This window comes from Monopterus albus, unplaced genomic scaffold (genome assembly GCF_001952655.1).
Source record: "Monopterus albus unplaced genomic scaffold, M_albus_1.0 scaffold96.1, whole genome shotgun sequence".
In the NCBI taxonomy this organism is placed as follows: Eukaryota; Metazoa; Chordata; class Actinopteri; order Synbranchiformes; family Synbranchidae; genus Monopterus; species Monopterus albus.
Genome location: NW_018127976.1, coordinates 2,991,834 through 3,008,424, shown reverse-complemented (window position 1 = coordinate 3,008,424; position 16,591 = coordinate 2,991,834). Strand labels below are relative to the sequence as shown.

Below are 16,591 nucleotides of genomic sequence, written 5' to 3'. Positions count from 1 at the left end.
GGGGCTGAATAATTTTGCACGCCCAATTTTTCAGTTTTTTTATTTGTTAAAAAAGTTTGAAATATCCAATAAATTTCGTTCTACTTCATGATTGTGTCCCACTTGTTGTTGATTCTTCACAAAAAATTACAGTTTTATATCTTTATGTTTGAAGCCTGAAATGTGGCAAAAGGTCGCAAAGTTCAAGGGGGCCGAATACTTTCGCAAGGCACTGTAAACAAGAGTGATGTGGTGTATGCAATTAAGTGTAGTCAGGAGTGTAACGACTTGTACATTGGTGAAACTAAGCAGCCGCTTCACAAACGCATGGCCCAACACAGGAGGGCCAACTCCAGTGGACCAGAGTCAGCAGTCCACCTCCACCTGAAGGACAAAGGACATTCTTTTGAGGACAGTGAAGTCCAGATTCTCACCAGAGAACATTGCTGGTTTGAGAGAGGAGTTAAGGAAGCTATTTTTGTAAAAATAGCCCCTCGCTAAATAGGGGTGGCATTGTTGGCCATCAAAGTGCTGAAACACCACCGATGGGGATAAATATCTCTGGCTCAACACCAATCAGTCAGAACTGATGAAACCTCTTGGAAAAGCAGTGAAATGTCTTTGACCTAAAAATCTAGTCCAGTTGATTTTTCTAAGTTTTTTTCAACTTTAATAGTTAATAAGCCTGCAAAATATAAAAGTAAACAGTAACTGTGGCATATGCCATAATATGGACACCTGCTTGTAAGCCATGTGAACAAATGTCATTACAAATTAATAAATTCACTAACCTTGTGGTAACACTCAACAACCATGGGGGCTTCTAAGCAACCGACTGCAGCTATGACAAAAATAAAAATAAAAATAAAAAAATCTAACGGATGCCTACAGAGAATACTATAAAAGGAAAGTGTTTCCAGACTGAAATTTCCACAGGCTGAATTGTCATTAAAAAAAACTGGAACGTTAAAGGGAACTATGGTTTAGGAAGATTTGGCTGGCACAGGATCGGTGGTGCACCAGTGTTGATACACAAACAGGGTCTACATTGAAGAGTTATCAGAACAAAATCTTACCTGTGACCTCATCACAAAGGTCAAAATCTGACGTATTAAAAGCAGCATCTGGATAAATAGGAATGACTTTGGAAACAAGTGCTGTGGACAGATGAAGTTGAACTTGAGCTCTTTAGTCAGAGTCTCTAAAGATTTGTTTGAGGAAAAAGAGGAGAGAATTTGATTAAGCCAACACCTCACCAACCGCTAAGCATGGGGGTGAAAATATTCTGTGTTGGGGCTGAATTGCCCTCACAGTCCCCTGACTTTAGCATGAAAATGTGTGGCTAGATATCAAGCAGTCTGTCTGTTCAAGGCAACCTAAAATATCTCAGAGCTTGTATCGCGTGGGGTGAAAAAAAGACTTGGTCGGCTATAAAATGTGTTTGCATCATTGATAGCTGCCAAAGAGGAGGATAATACTGAGTACTGAGTAGAGTGGTCAAACTTTTTACATGCCACAGTAAGTTAAAAATAAACAGTAATGGTGCATTTACACTTTAAGAAAGACAACCATTTGTTAGCATGTGTTTTCCCACCCGGGCTACTTTTCACTTGACAGAATCATAAAATATGGAATTTGCCCAGGGGCTGACAAACATTTGCATAAAAATTGTATACTCAAATTACAAGCTATACACTTGCTGTGGAAAATGACTGCAGATGAACACAATGACAGAATAATTCAACCAGTGCAAAATATGAACAATATATACTGCAAAGGATTTTCAGAGAAATGGATCTTGCCATCAAGTGCCCATAATGTTTTACATTTAAACAGCTCCTATTATATCAGCATCAGTTTGAAAGTAAAATGAAATCTACGAGGCAATAAAGTGAAGAGGTCTGAATACTTTATGAAGTAAAATATGAAAAGCCTAAAAATAAAACCTAAATGTATATATACCAGAAGATAAAGAGACCATAATGCATACTATGATAATAATGTGTCTGCCGAGGTTGCCTACCAGTGAGCGTGTGAACCAGTTCGGATGTCTCCACCTCATACAGGTTGGCAGCACGATCCCAGGAAGCTGTCACCACTTGCCGGCCTCCGACCAACCAATCGCCTGCAATCACTACACCCTGGTGGCTCTTCAGGGTTGCTGTAGCGACCCGAATGGTGGGGACCTCACAAGGGCCCTCGCCATCCACCTCGCCTTCCTCTCTATCTGACACGTCCTGGTCATCATCACATGGCACCTGCAGAAGGATACACAATAGTCCAGTCAATGCACACAGATGCCCACAGTGATATGAAACAGAAGACAAGAGAGCTTGGATCTAGTATTTTTCATTTCTTATGGAAAGTAAAAGTGACCTATTAGTAAATATTATTGCTATTACTGTACTAGATTTTATTTAATTCTTTGACAAAAATATGCCTTTAAAAATCCTATGATATTCCAGTAGAAACCCTGGAAAGAGAACAGTACAAAGTGACTCACATTGACATCTGACAGTGGCTGTGGGGCAGGAAGCTGCACCAAGTAACGCCAGATGTGAGCTGTCTGGTCCCCAGAGGCTGTGACATATTAAAACATGTCAGTAAACACACAGCACATTCAAATCTACATAACAGTGGCTGCTGGAGGTGGCGCTCTGACAGCCAGTTGATTTCAGCATCACGTCATGAACTGTACATGTGCGTATTGTGCATAAAGTCTGGCTGCTGACACAAGCCGCAAGTCTCCCCCATCACTATCTCTGTCTCTCCTGTGTGCTGTCTGCCTCTCCAAAACCCACTGACTAATAACGGCAAAAAATGCCTGCAAGTTATTTTTAAAAAACTTTATTAAAACAACTCACTGCTCGAGACAACAGAGGTATCAAAACGATAGTCATGACGAGAACCAACAGGTGGACACACACACTACCAGTCAAATTTTGGACACACTATCCTGTTAAACTGAAAGGGAAAGTGTGTCCAAACGTTTGACTAGCAGTATATATTAAAAACAATCGGCGCCATTAAAATAAACCCACATTCATTATAATACATACCTGTGAGGGCCATCTGCTCTGTGGGGTGGAACTTGATGGAGTTGACTGTGGGCAACATGTACATATGTTAAATGAAGCATTCCTGTTATGATCAAGCCATGTGAGGAAATGTCGGCATGTGGTAAACATGACCCAGTGATCAGCGAGTGAAGACAATCAAGTCTTCAGTTATCTATAGTCAATTTGATCACCAATTGGCACAAGCACACAACACAGTACATAAATCCATTAGCCACTATTCTCTTTTAAATGTACAAAAGCTGATAGTGCAAAGCGAACAGCCTCATTTAAATTTTACCAATTCCTACTAACACACTTAACATTTTGCACAAAGTAATTTTAACCTTAATAGACTGTAGTATGAATGCTGTATAACTGATTTCACCATGCACTTTGAAATGACTGTATGACTGTAACATTTCCTAAGTATAATTACCTGATCCTGCATGGCCAGCATACCTCAGCAGACACTGGCCAGTCTCTATGCTCCACAGCAGAGCTGAGCGGTCTGTGAGGGAGGGGCAGGGTGGACATCATGAAGCCATTCACATTTTTGGATAGTAATCAGAAAATGAACTAATACTGTAATATACTGTATATTTAGAGTTTACAAATATTAGCACTAACAACACTTCTTGTGTTCAAAAGATTCCATCAATAATGTCAGCTATGCTCTCATGTTTGGTTAATTGCACCAGCACATCACCTCATATATGATATGATAATGTAAACAGCACATTCAGCACCTTTATTCCTATGATAATGTAAACAGCACATTCAGCAGCTTTATTTAAAACGCTACATATTATGCTGGCTATGTATTAAAACAATGCCACAGTGATACTGTATATACTGTGGATGTACACACTCAGTGAAGTGTACCTGCAGAGGCTGTGCCCAGGACCACTGGCTGAGTCTGGGTGACGCTGAGGTCCCAGATTCCGTCCCTGTGGCCCACATACTCCTTGATCAGCTGGCACACAGCCCGGGACCCTGTGGTGGCTTTGAAACTGGACACAATCTGAACAGGGAGGGATGACAGATGAGTGTGACTGAGAGAAAAGAGAGAAAGGAGGGAGCACTGACCCAGTGCTGAACCAAAAGTAAACTAAACACAGTGTTGTTTGCATTAGAGGTCAATTTATATTAAAGCAATTTCAGGTGCACAAACATAGGGTTTTCAGAACCAATACAAATGCTGATTACTTTGATAAAATGGGCCAATATAAATGTATATTAGATTTTGGGCCTGTATCACAAAGTGAGATTAGCGTTAGCCACCTTCTTTGGGCCTAAATCAGGTTTTCTGGTATCACAAAGCCAATTCACTTCATACTGTATGGCTAACCTGCTCCAAAGCAGGTTCAGAAGACCGGATTAAAACCATCATTCCTAACAGGAATTCAAAATAAAATGAAAAGCTATTTGAAAAAAAAAGTTTAAAAAAAATTAAATAAAAAACTTTAAAAAAAAACACAACTTTATTTTAATTTTATATTAACAGAAAAATGTTGCTGCTCAAAATAATTGTGGAGAAAAAAATAAATTTTTTTGTACACTTATTTGTCCACAAACAGAGATAGGGATTCAGACTACAGACTAAATTGTAGTTACAGGTTCAGCTGAATAGTAATTGTAACACACTGTTTGATTAAAATATAAATGAAACTATTTGACATTATCACACACTCATTTCTTCTCAACCATTGCAGCACAGACCAGCTGTATATGTCACTTTCTGCTCTGGCAGTAGAATGCATGTTTCTTTGCTTTTAAAATGATTTTTATGCATCAATGATTTGAAACAATTGGTTCAAAATGAGACAAGAAATACAAAAAGGATAATTCACATATATTTCACTGTAACATTCTGATAAATGTTCTGTCCATATTCATTCTAGACTATTGAATATGTTACAAAGGTCTATCCATCCATCCATTATCTATACCCATTTCCGAATAGGGCCGTGGGGGGGGGGCTCAAGCCAATCCCAGCTGACATTGGACGAGAGGCGGGGTACATCCTGGACAGGTCGCCAGTCTATCACAGGGCTGACATGTAGACAAACACCCACACACACACACTCACTCACTCACTCACTCCTATGGGCACTTTAGAGTCACTGGTCAACCTAAGCTGCATGTCTTTGGGCTGTGGGAGGAAGCCAGAGAACACGGAGAGAACCCACGGAGGCACAGGGAGAACATGCAAACTTGTTACAATGGTGAAGATACTATACAATACCTACCGGTAACACTTTCCACAGAACCCTTGCATCACATTTAACATATAAATTATTTCTAATGTTTATGCAGCTTGCTTAGTATATTCTGTTTTATCTCACTGTATATCACTTAAATGGTAAGCTCATAGAAGCCAGGAAACCCAGAGAAAGAAGCTGAACATACTTTGTGATACAGGCCTCTAGAATGGTAGCCTGCAAACTGTGTGTGTGTGTGTATCTTGTAAACAAGTGCTCTTTTTACACCAGAGGATGTCTCTACAACTGCCAGAAAGTTTGTGGTTTCAAACTGCACCACACTGTGTGTATTATTATCAAGACAGCACAATCAAGTACAGGTGGACGGACCCATACTGTTCAAGTGCAACTATACCATGTGGTGCACCTCTGAAAATAAGATGCTCTACTGGTCTGTTTACGCACGGCTTTGAGTTAATGCAGGCTTCCACATGAAGAAACTAACTGATGTTTCGCCTGTCACTAAGAGGTCACAACCTGTAGTGTACATGCTTCTGCAAGCAGAAGGCTAACCACAGCAATAAGCTTCAGTCACTGGTAGTCATTAAATACAGCAATGAAGCATCCGGTTCACACGTGTAAGACTGTGTTAGCATATACTCTCATTCTGTCCATTGTTTTTAAGTTGCTATACAGTACAATCTGACCGTTATCGATCATTACAACACAATGAGCAGCAAGAAAAATAGACTAGTTCAGTGAAAGCAAGGTCATCCCAGTAGTAAACTGGCAATACAGTTAGTGTAGATCATAAGTTTCAAGTTCCATCAGTATAAGCAAAATTAGTTTTTAGTCATGTTTCTCAGCCAGCTGAGAGGTCAGCTGTATATTATATGGCAGCTTCTTCTGTCCAGCGGTTAACCTAAGTAGTTCTTCCTTGATCTTGTATATCCTCTTTTCTTATTTTCAGATTAGAAGAGGACTGTGTCCCCTTTCACATTTAGCACAGACTTTGGCTACAGTCAGATTGCTGCTTTAACAAAGCTAATTGTTGAGGGAAATGTTTAAGTCAAGTGGAAAATAAGAGACTGCGGAAAACAATGTCAAAGCCATGTTTTGTTTTGTTTTTTTAAAGAAATAACATTAATGTGTCTTGTTTAAACATTAAACATACAATATACATTAGGACACAGGGGCAAACTGACAACTAAGATATGACATGTTCAAAAACAAACTGTAAAAAATTGTTTTCTAGATTAAACAAATGCAGCTATTCACCCAAATGGCTCATGACAGGATGCAGAGCAGAAAAGACATGAGGAGTCAAGGTCAGACTGGAGTTAAATCAAAAAACAAAAAAGGAGTCTACATTTGTTCCTCCATGATGTTTACAGACAAACAGAGCATTCAGGAAGTTACCCATGAATGTCCCATGTACTCACTGAACTTGCGAGGTCCACCTATTTTGCCATGGAAAGTATACAAGCACTATGTCGGCAAGAGATTAAAAAGGAAGAAGTCAAGGGAGATGTTATTTTTTTGGTAAATGCTAAAGATCACAGTCTTCCTGACCCCTGTATATTCAAAGATCTCTATATCGATCCATCATTATTTCAAAAACCAAAAAGTTTAAAGGATAATGCCGGTGATTTTCTATTATTTTCCACAAATCCCTTACAGACACTAAAGCCAACAATGAATTCCATGTACTCCCCATAATGCTTGTGACTCCAGAACCTTGTTTAGTTTATTTGTCTGTTATAATGGATGGCCAGCCATTGATGACTGTTCTTAGCCTTCAGAGCTCTTTTTTTGAAATAAGACATAACAAACCTAAATTGTGAAGAAGAAACATGTCATCCAGTGCAGCAAATCAAACCCACACAGTGAGCCAACAGCTTTCAAACAACAGAGGAAGTTTATGGCATAGTCGAATAAGCTTAACCAAGTTCTGAATTCACTTTACGATGAGAATGCCAAATTCACTGTTGGATTTAATCTCTGTATGGGATTTAGAAAATCACCAAACTTATCCTTTAACAGTAACATTTTTTGATCACAGCTCAACTCACACTCAGCAACAAAGGAGCTACTGATCCGTTACCATGACAGCAGGCCTGAATCCCAGCAGCTCAAACATTTACAAATCTCGCCGAGTCTGTCGATTAGGTTAACATAACTGGAGCCAGGTACCTTGCTGGTGGAGGCTTTGTAGGTCGTCTTCAGCTTCTGTGACAGCTGGCTGGTGCTGTGGCTGGTGCTGTGGCTGGCTGCATGATGGAGAGACAAAGGACAGTGGGTGAAACTGACCCAGTGAAAAACTGGTTGGTCTCACTGCTGCAGTGATGGCTGAATAAAAGTGTCTAGATGTTATAAACGGTACACACGTGAACATTACAAAGCCTTGTTGTGCTTCTAGCTATTTGAAAACCTACACAAACCTATTAAAGCCATTTGTTGCAGGTTTCCCTTTTTCTATCTCTGTTTCGTTTCCTGTCCAGCTCCCTGGAACCCACTGACAAACAAAGGCAAAAATGCCTGAAAGCTAAGCTAAAGCCATCTAAATCTGATTGAATATCCATGGATGGACTTGAAGAGAGCAGTTATTTTTTACTGCTCACCATGAAACCTGAGTGAACTTGGAACAATTCTGCAAGGACATGCAGGTATAACTGCTAAGCCTTACTTTAGATAGTAACAAAATGCAGCTGCCACTGAGATGACTCCATAAAATCAGTCTCATAAAATGATTAACCACAAGTTTGGAATTTTAATGAATGATGAAAATCATAAATAAAAAAATGTAGTAAAATGATTAGTGTTAAAAATTTAGCTATAATTGTACTATAACTGCATTCCAATCAGACTTATAACCTGTACCTTTTGTTTTCAGGGCTCCTTTGATGAGGTCGCCTCCCTCAGTACTCTGCCCATCTGCAGTCAGACGTTCATTTAGTGAGTCGATTTCACGGCGCACTGTAATATTGTGATAGGCATCGATAAACAAACACTGCTTAGTCATTCAGCTCCTCAAGATCAATACAGTTAACTAATTGCTTTACTTTTCCCTACCAGTCACTCACATTCAAGGTTTTCTATGTATAAATTTTCAAACTCGCGCTCAATCTGCCCAAAAAGGTCAAGAAGATTGTTCCGTACAGGCAGGGGCAGTCTGGAGTCCTGGACAGACAAAAACAAACAAAATGAAAAACAAAACACTGTCAAACCTCACAGTGATCTATCATACAGGCCTAAAGGTTCACTATCACATTGCTGGAGGAAAATTAGACACAGTTGAATAAGTTGATTCAGGACTGACAGACCTTAACAGCTGCTTAAGTCATTCAGTCGGTTTCAGTCTCTGTGTAGGGAGTCTTGGAAAATATTGTCAATACAGAAAATGACCGGCCTTATCTTTTAAACACAGATTTCAAATGCTTTCACAAAATAATAGGCTCAAACATTAAAATGCTATTGTTGACATGAACAAATACAATTTTCCAATAGGTTTCTAGAATATTATATCACTATTCAAAGAGAAGTCTAGGTGACTCATAAAAAACACACAGCTTAAATAACACAGAAGCAACCCACATAAATCCCTTATCAAAAACACCACGCAAGTTCACTTGGTTTAGTCAGCCACCAACTACACTTCTGCGACTACTCTGCTACATTTTTGACTAGAGAACTACGTAACACTCAACCAATGAGACACCATCCATGGTCCAACCAGTCCAACTCAACATTTTAAATGACTTACTGTACCTCCATGTTGAACTCCAGTTACTAGTTGAACACCAGTCTACACCAGACTACTGTACAATGACACATAAAGGCTGCCATGAGAACAATGGGCTCAAAAGGCTGCATTTGACAGCGTGCCTCTTTAGCTGCTGCTTATTTCTACAGCTTACTGAAAGACGAGGAAACCAAATACTTGGCTTCCTTCTGGCACATCTTTAAAATCAACAGTTTGTCACAGTGACGTTAACCGCCGACTGTTCTATCAGTGCCACATGTCAACACACTTTGTGAGAAAAAAAAAACAGTCAATTAGCAAACAACAGGCAGCTGTAATAAATTCAAAGCCGCTTAGTTGTGACCTTAAAACCTGCAGTGTACTGTGGCTAATAATGACAGAACTAAAACTGTGATAGAAAATGCATTGTGTGTGTCATTTATGGGTTTATAAAACTATCTGTGAACGTGGAACTTGAGCCATGGGGGGCAGACTGGGTACATAAATAGAGCCAGTGTGTTCTGGCAATACACAAAAAGGCCTGGTGAAAAGACTAATCAAGCCTGAACAACCAGTATTAAACCTTGATGAGACTACAGACCAGAGCAAGCTGAGCTCAAACAGTAGTGGGTGACAAGCCAAGGACACTGTCAGTTAGAGAAAGTAAATGTTGATGGTCAAACCTAGGGCTCCTGAATACTGACAGAAATTATTTAATACTTTGAACCAAAATCTGGATCACAAAAACCAGACATTTTTCAGATAATCAAACTGTTTTGTTTTTTTAGTTGACCAGTTCTATCTCCAGCGACAGAAAGCCATGATACAATCTAAAACCTCTGACATTCACTCACAAACCCTCTGTACAGCTTATCTGAGAGACGACTCTCAGTAAGGTCACTCTAAAGCCAGCTCCCAAAAGTTAACAGCCATGATGTGCTTGACCAAACAAAAACAGCTTTTATTATCTGAGCGAGCAATGAGGATCGACAGTCCACTACAACCGGTTTGCATCAGAAAATGCATGCTTGTCAAAAAGCTTGCAGTCTTCCCTTTCTGAATAACTAAATCAATTGTAGCTAAAATTTAAATAACCTTTTTGGAGGCTGTTAATAACTAACTTGATGGCACCAGCTGGCTAAAAACAAAAGTCCCATAGATTCCTTTGCTTGAACAAACAGAAATCAGTAACCAACAAGCACATCCACACCAAGCAGTTTCTAAACATCATGACACTTTGACTAAAGATCCTGTCCTGTATCTACCCAAGACAACACCAAGATTTTCTGAACGGTCACAAAAACCCATTCTAAATTGTATGTGAATACCGCGACTCCAGGTAGAAAATAAAAGCAATGCTGTTAAACCAGCTGGTACTGCTCTCTCATGACTGACAAGAAAGACAAAACGGGCTCACACCACAACATGACAATTAGAAACAAAAGAACCTTCTGGTCATGTTTTTGAGCAGAGAACCAAGTAACTATGTAGGTCATGCCAGCAACCAATATTACATGACTAAGTTTACCACAAATATTTGTCTGTGTGTGTGTGTGAGAGAAAGAGAGAACATACGTCTGTGTATCTCCCTCACCTGTCCCTCCAGCATGTCTCCTCTTTGGAACCCTGGTAGCCTTTCCTCTGTGCTGTTGGTGTGCCGGCTAGATAAACTGTGAGCCTTGTGCTTGTGCTTGGGGTGACGGGCAGCTGAAGCAGAGCCGCTGATGCTTCCACCTTCCACAGGCATGCCTCCTATCTGCTGGGTGGCCCTCCCCCCTGCTCACCTCCTTTCTAAGAAGCAGTTTACCTGCTTCTTGCTGTTTGACTGGTGCGTTGGTTAGGTTGGTCAATTATCACCACCTGCCTGCAGGTAAAAGTAAGCTAGGTTCAGGATCTTAGCCACTGCAAGAATTGCTCAAGGTGAAAGGTAACCTCACCTGCTCTCTGATTCCCCCTGAAACAGCATAATTCAAATTCCATTCAACATTACAGTAACTTATTTCTGCTTTGCTCATTACTAAAACCATACAGTGTACTTGTGGCTTAAGACATTTATTTTTTAAAAAGACAGACATGTACCTAGTGCAATGATTCACCAAGCACTTAATTCAAGCCAATTCACTTCAAACAGGCAATCTGTGAATAAATTAGCGTTTTCTGGTCAATTCATCAATTTATTAGTGATTACTGGTGAGGGCTGACATACCTAAAGTGGACTATTATCATCCACCAGCATCTGCCAAAAACCATTACGACTTTAAACTCACGGTATTTACTGTAACCGAAGTGCGGCGTCATGGTCGGTAGTTACCTGCTACAAGGACCACACATATAGGACTGAGATTATAGCTGGTGAAGCGTCATAGTTAACATTATAAGCTGCTGGAAAATGCATACCAAATGTAGCTGCCGCTAGTTAATTACAGGCGAAAGGCTAAAAGTGGAAGAACGACATATGTAGAACATAATTAACATCAACCCAGTAACACGCTTAGTACATTAACAGGATAAATTACGCTTAAAATTATTAGTCGACGTTGGTTTTACGGTTTGTGATCCATAACCTGACACTCACCAATGTCATAGCGTCTCTGAAATCATATTCGGCTAGCATGGAAGTCTAAAAATGAAACAGACTGTACGCTAACAAGTGCTAGCTACCACATATCACATTCACGGTAGCACCTAACATTTACAATGAGCAGCAGATTGATTGTCTTCCTAGTTCAATAAGAAATGATAAAAACCTCTTAGTTTGCTGTTAACTTGTTGTCGACGTGTGACAATGACAGTAAACGGTAACAGCAGGAGTACTTTCGGAAGTATTACAATGTTAATAGAACTGTTTGACAGTTGGATTCGTACACCCACTTCCGTATCACATGGCTTTGTTTCCACTTTTAAGCCAATGGGTGTTGCGCCCCGCTAAGGCATCCAATGAAAAATCGTGACGTCAGAAACAGGGAGTGAAAACCAACTACTTTGACCGTAGTATACAGTCATGGGTATTCCGCTCTGAAATATCGTCTAAAACAAATGCAAGATACGTTCTAAATCGTGGTTTATTTGCCTGAGAGGAGGATATTGTTGTGAGTAACCGAATATTTTATCAGTTTCTCCGTAAGTTGTCTATACAGCTGAGAGTGCATACTCATTGCCCAATTGTCAGATGCCTGGGTGGTGCGGACTGTGCCTTCTGATGGCGTGTCGAGAGCTAGTGTTTAGATGAAAACCCGGACTGGACTGTAAAAAAAAGATTCCTGCCATTTCCTACTGTTGTTGATTAAGACCATGAGACGGGTCATAGTGGTAATATTACTCAACTAGTCTACATAAGTACAGTTTAGAGGTACTTACACTACAAAAGTATTTCTAACTTATGCAGCTTTACACTTGCACTCCACTGTGTTTCTTTGACACCTGTGGGTTGTTTTTTTTACATAAAAACATAATTAGCTTGAAAATATGTGTCACATTGTTTAAGCAGCATGTATGATCTCATAATTTGTTCCATAATCTCCATCTTCAAATTTAATGAAATGCTAGATTACTGCTTCGCGGCTGTATGCCTCTGCCAACCAGTCAAATTCACAGGTATGGGACAGAAGTGAGGTCACTGACCTTAACCTTTGGCCACCAAAATAAAATCAGTTCATCTCTGAGTCCAGATGCAAGCATGTGCCAAATTTGAAGAAACATTTTCAAGGAGCTCCTGACATACTGCATTCACAAGAATGGAACAAATGCCAGGTCACAGTGACCTTGACCTTTGACCACCAAACTCTATTTAGTTCATCACTGAGTCCAAGTGGACACCTGTGCCAAGCTTGAAATAAAATTCCCTCAAGGTGTTCCTGAGATATTGTGTTTATAAGAATGGGTCATTTGGACAAACTGAGTCCTGCCATTTGCAAGACATGGATTTTTTTTTTCACATTTTGCTTCCACAAACACACTTTGCTCACAGCACCCTGACAGTGAGGTAATGGTAGCATATTAGCTACACAGACCACATATAGGTTACACTCTTTAAATAGAGTAGACTCCAGTTCAAAGTTATCCAGCTTATCTTATGATCCTGGCTGCTGCTGTAGTTCCTCTCCGGGTTTTAGACGCACCCACACCTTCAGTCCTTGTGATTGGTTTTCTGTTTTGGTCACGAGATGGCGCGGTGTCTGTGGGAGGCGCTGCGGATGGTGTCCTGCGAGGGAGTAGCTGTATGGAAATCAAACGCACCTGGCAGGGTTAGAGCAGCTTCACTGTGGAGCAGACCTGTCCGGACGAGTAACAGCTGCAGAGCTATAGCCAGGTAAACTACGATAGTATGTGTTTGCTGAAGCGCTTCAAAGTTGGCGAAGCCATAGAGCAGCCTCCTGCCGCTAAGCTGTGACTGTGTTTGTGCTAGTGATAGCTGAGCTCGGCTTACTGTAACGTGTTGGTCTATGGCCTGGAGCAGTGCTGGGCCACATGCTTGTCTAAAGTCATCAATAACTCAATACTGTGCATAAAGTATCGCCGTCGACTCAGTGAGCAGGCTTATGCGGCTTTTACTTTAAGTGTCTAGCATCCTGTAAAACGTTATCAAAGTAACACATTACCCCCAGCACTGGTCTGCATATGCGATTCATACCAAATTCTATTTAAAAATGTATTGCACTTGATGTGGCTTTGGTACACAGTTTCATTACACCAACTCAAAGCAGGAGGCGATTCGATACTAGCCACAAAACTGTCAAATAACTGATTAGCAGCAGTAGTTTAAAAGAATTTGTTAGTTATTGTATGTCCTTCATTTATGAACATAAAAACTCATTTTGCCTACTGTGTTCAAAGTGTCGTTTTTAAAAAGTGCACAGCTCATTTTCAGGTCTAAAAAGTCAAACTATTTACTGTATCTGCTGGCTGTTCCTCCTTGTGCGCAGCAGCAAAGTGAGACACCTCTGTTCTGTGGTCACAATGCCTGAGGTCACCATGGATCACCTGGATGAGAAGCAGGTGCAGCTGCTGTCTGAAATGTGCATCCTCATTGATGAGAACGATTGCAAGGTCGGAGCTGATACTAAGAAAAACTGCCACCTTAACTCCAACATTGACAAAGGTATCTGTCAACCATGCTGAAATGCACTTACACCTGTAGTGTGTAATTTCTACCAATTCAGATTTGACTTTATGATAAATTGTTTCTTTGTGTTGCCAGGTTTATTACACAGAGCTTTCAGTGTCTTCATTTTTAACAGTGAAGAGAAGCTGCTCTTGCAACAGAGGTCTGATGCCAAAATCACTTTTCCAGGTCAGCAGCAAACCATTAAACCTCTGTGTGACACATTATCTGGTCCCAGTATTAGAAAGAATTGTGTGTAACCATCTCCTTTGTGTGTGTGTGCGCGCAGGCTGTTTCACAAACACATGCTGCAGTCATCCTTTGCACACAGACAGTGAGCTGGAGGAGAAAGATGCGTTAGGAGTGAGGAGAGCTGCTCAGAGGAGACTCCAAGCTGAACTGGGAATCCCTGTGGAACAGGTACAGTGCGGGTGTAGAATGGAATTATAAATCTTTCTATGTGTTTGATCCTGTTTGCTTTCCTGTTGCTCTTCAGGTGACACCAGAAGAAATGACATATCTAACCAGAATCCACTACAAGGCCCAGTCAGATGGCATTTGGGGAGAACATGAGATCGACTACATCCTCTTCATGCAGAAGGTAGTCCACAGCAGTGTGTGTAATGTGAGCTTTTAACCATGTGAGTGAAAGCATCTGGTCTGTTGATCAAGAAAAGGAGAACTTTCACTCCATCCCTTGTCCAAATGACCAGAAATGACATACAGTCCCAGTGAAAATGAAACGGTTTGTCTGTTACTCTTAATTTCTGCATTGTCGATTAATGAATACTGAAGACATTGTTGTTATGAAACAACGTGGTATTGTGTAGTATGCAAAAAAGTAAATGAAGTATGGCAGGCAGTCGCCTGGAAGAAACTGTCCTTGTGTCTGGTTGTCTTGACGTACAGTGACTTGTAGTGCCACTCTTCCTAAAGTTCACTGTCATCTCTACTGTTTTCAACATGTTCTTTTTGCATACTACATAGTCCCATTATTTCATTACTTTGATGTCCTCATTTTTAATCTATAATGTAGAAAATGGTAGAAACGACACTGAATCAGTGGCTGGAGGTGTTGTTTTCAGGTTGTCTGTCCCATTTTTGTGAGCACAGTATCTCAGGAACACCTTGAGGGAATTTCTTCATATTTGGCACAAAGTCCACTGAGACTTAAGATGAACTAATCAGATTTTGCTGGTCAAGGTCATCACATCTGTCCCATTCCCTTGAATTTAGCTGGTTGATGGAGGCTCTTTGATTTTTGTGCTATATAAATAAACATTAATGGTTGTTCATGTCATACACATATTGATTGACTTTATCTGTGTGCACACATCATGTCTTTATCTGAATGAGTTCAGATTATTCAGTCTTTTTTGTGTCACTCTGAAGGATGTGGAGCTGAGTCCAGACCCCAATGAGATCAAAAGTCACTGTTATGTGAGCAAGGAGCAGCTGAAGGAGATGTTGGGGAAGGCCAAGCGTAAGGAACTGAAGATCACACCCTGGTTCAGCCTCATCGCAGAGACCTTCCTCTTCAAGTGGTGGGACAATCTGCAGAACCTCAAACAGTTCATGGACCACAACAACATCCACCACATGTAACCACAACCAGGATCAGGTTGCACCTCCGAGACTTTAAAAAGTTTGGCTGGTGCAGTAGTTGTCTGACATATAAGCCAGCTGATGAAAACTAAGCATTACTGGCCACTTTTGTCAAAGAAGAAGTAAGTGCAGCATTTCTCCACTAAAACAGGAAGCAGGGAATGGTTTAGTGATGTAGCTTATGGTAGGTCTGTAGCTCTGAGGTGCATTCATCTACACATAAAAGCTGATTCATGTAGGGCTGGTAGGCTGATTCTGTCAGTATTTAGAAAAAACATGAAGTAATCAATTCTTATAAGTTGCACACTGGATTTACATTGTGAAAAGAAGACATCTAATATCTGTCAGAATATGGAACAAGTGCTTGAGTGCAGGTCATTAGAGTAAGTGGTATAGGTAATGGATGAAATGCTTTAAAGGTGTGAGATGCATATCAGATACAATTGGTACTGATTAAGAGGTACTTTATTTGCAAGCTTGATCCACCTTTTGAATGTTAACAGTAAGGCGCGTTATTTTCAGCAGCTGATAAACAAGGGGATAAATGATATATATATTGTATAACCATATAAATCCTATTGGCAAATCACAATGGCAATACACTACTCCATAGTGTCTTTGCTAATCTATATGTGAAGTAATTGGAACAAGGGTAGACCACAGTACATTACATAACTATGTAACTTCCTACAGTGGCATAATGCAATACAATCTGTGGTATAAACAGCTCTGGGTTTAAAACCAACAGTTTGGCATCTCACTAAATAAATGATTACATACAAGATCTTTGTAGTAAAATTTCTTAAGTGCATAGGGAAACATGTACAACAACAGACATTTATGAAATAAGTACTCCATCTGCCCAGAACAGCACCGAAAGCTACTTTGCATACATATGTACAAA

At 40.3% G+C, this 16,591-nt stretch overlaps 2 protein-coding genes across 8 annotated transcripts in view; one reads left to right on the top strand and one right to left on the bottom strand.

The window, feature by feature from the left end:
- The window catches only part of wdr37 (WD repeat domain 37), a 32,722-nt gene extending 20,433 nt beyond the window's left edge, over positions 1 to 12,289 (bottom strand). For 2 of the 6 annotated variants that reach the window (XR_002275591.1, XM_020608869.1), the window contains exons 1-10: positions 11,729 to 11,855; positions 10,576 to 10,845; positions 8,323 to 8,419; positions 8,120 to 8,215; positions 7,433 to 7,509; positions 3,921 to 4,059; positions 3,475 to 3,546; positions 3,039 to 3,083; positions 2,483 to 2,559; positions 2,003 to 2,237 (exon numbers count right to left, since the gene is read on the bottom strand). Coding sequence is in view for 5 of the 6 variants with exons in the window: in XM_020608869.1 (XP_020464525.1) it covers positions 2,003 to 2,237; positions 2,483 to 2,559; positions 3,039 to 3,083; positions 3,475 to 3,546; positions 3,921 to 4,059; positions 7,433 to 7,509; positions 8,120 to 8,215; positions 8,323 to 8,419; positions 10,576 to 10,728 (991 nt within the window). In the remaining variant the exon portion in view is untranslated. Of the gene's footprint in view, positions 1 to 2,002; positions 2,238 to 2,482; positions 2,560 to 3,038; positions 3,084 to 3,474; positions 3,547 to 3,920; positions 4,060 to 7,432; positions 7,510 to 8,119; positions 8,216 to 8,322; positions 8,420 to 10,575; positions 10,846 to 11,187; positions 11,212 to 11,248; positions 11,375 to 11,556; positions 11,602 to 11,728; positions 11,856 to 12,132 lie in introns of those variants that run through there. The other 4 variants (XM_020608870.1, XM_020608871.1, XM_020608874.1 and 1 more) reach the window with 4 other exon arrangements.
- Positions 11,980 to 16,471, top strand: idi1 (isopentenyl-diphosphate delta isomerase 1). 2 transcript variants are annotated; one of them, XM_020608876.1, is made up of 7 exons: positions 11,980 to 12,070; positions 13,145 to 13,290; positions 13,907 to 14,079; positions 14,179 to 14,271; positions 14,372 to 14,502; positions 14,579 to 14,683; positions 15,475 to 16,471. In XM_020608876.1, exons 2-7 carry the CDS (start codon positions 13,145 to 13,147, stop codon positions 15,685 to 15,687), a joined length of 861 nt encoding a protein of 286 aa, XP_020464532.1. In that variant the 5' UTR covers positions 11,980 to 12,070; the 3' UTR covers positions 15,688 to 16,471. The 2 variants fall into 2 exon arrangements, with proteins under 2 accessions (XP_020464532.1, XP_020464531.1); XM_020608875.1 differs by having other exon boundaries at positions 13,904 to 14,079.
- Positions 16,472 to 16,591: the final 120 nt, after the last annotated feature.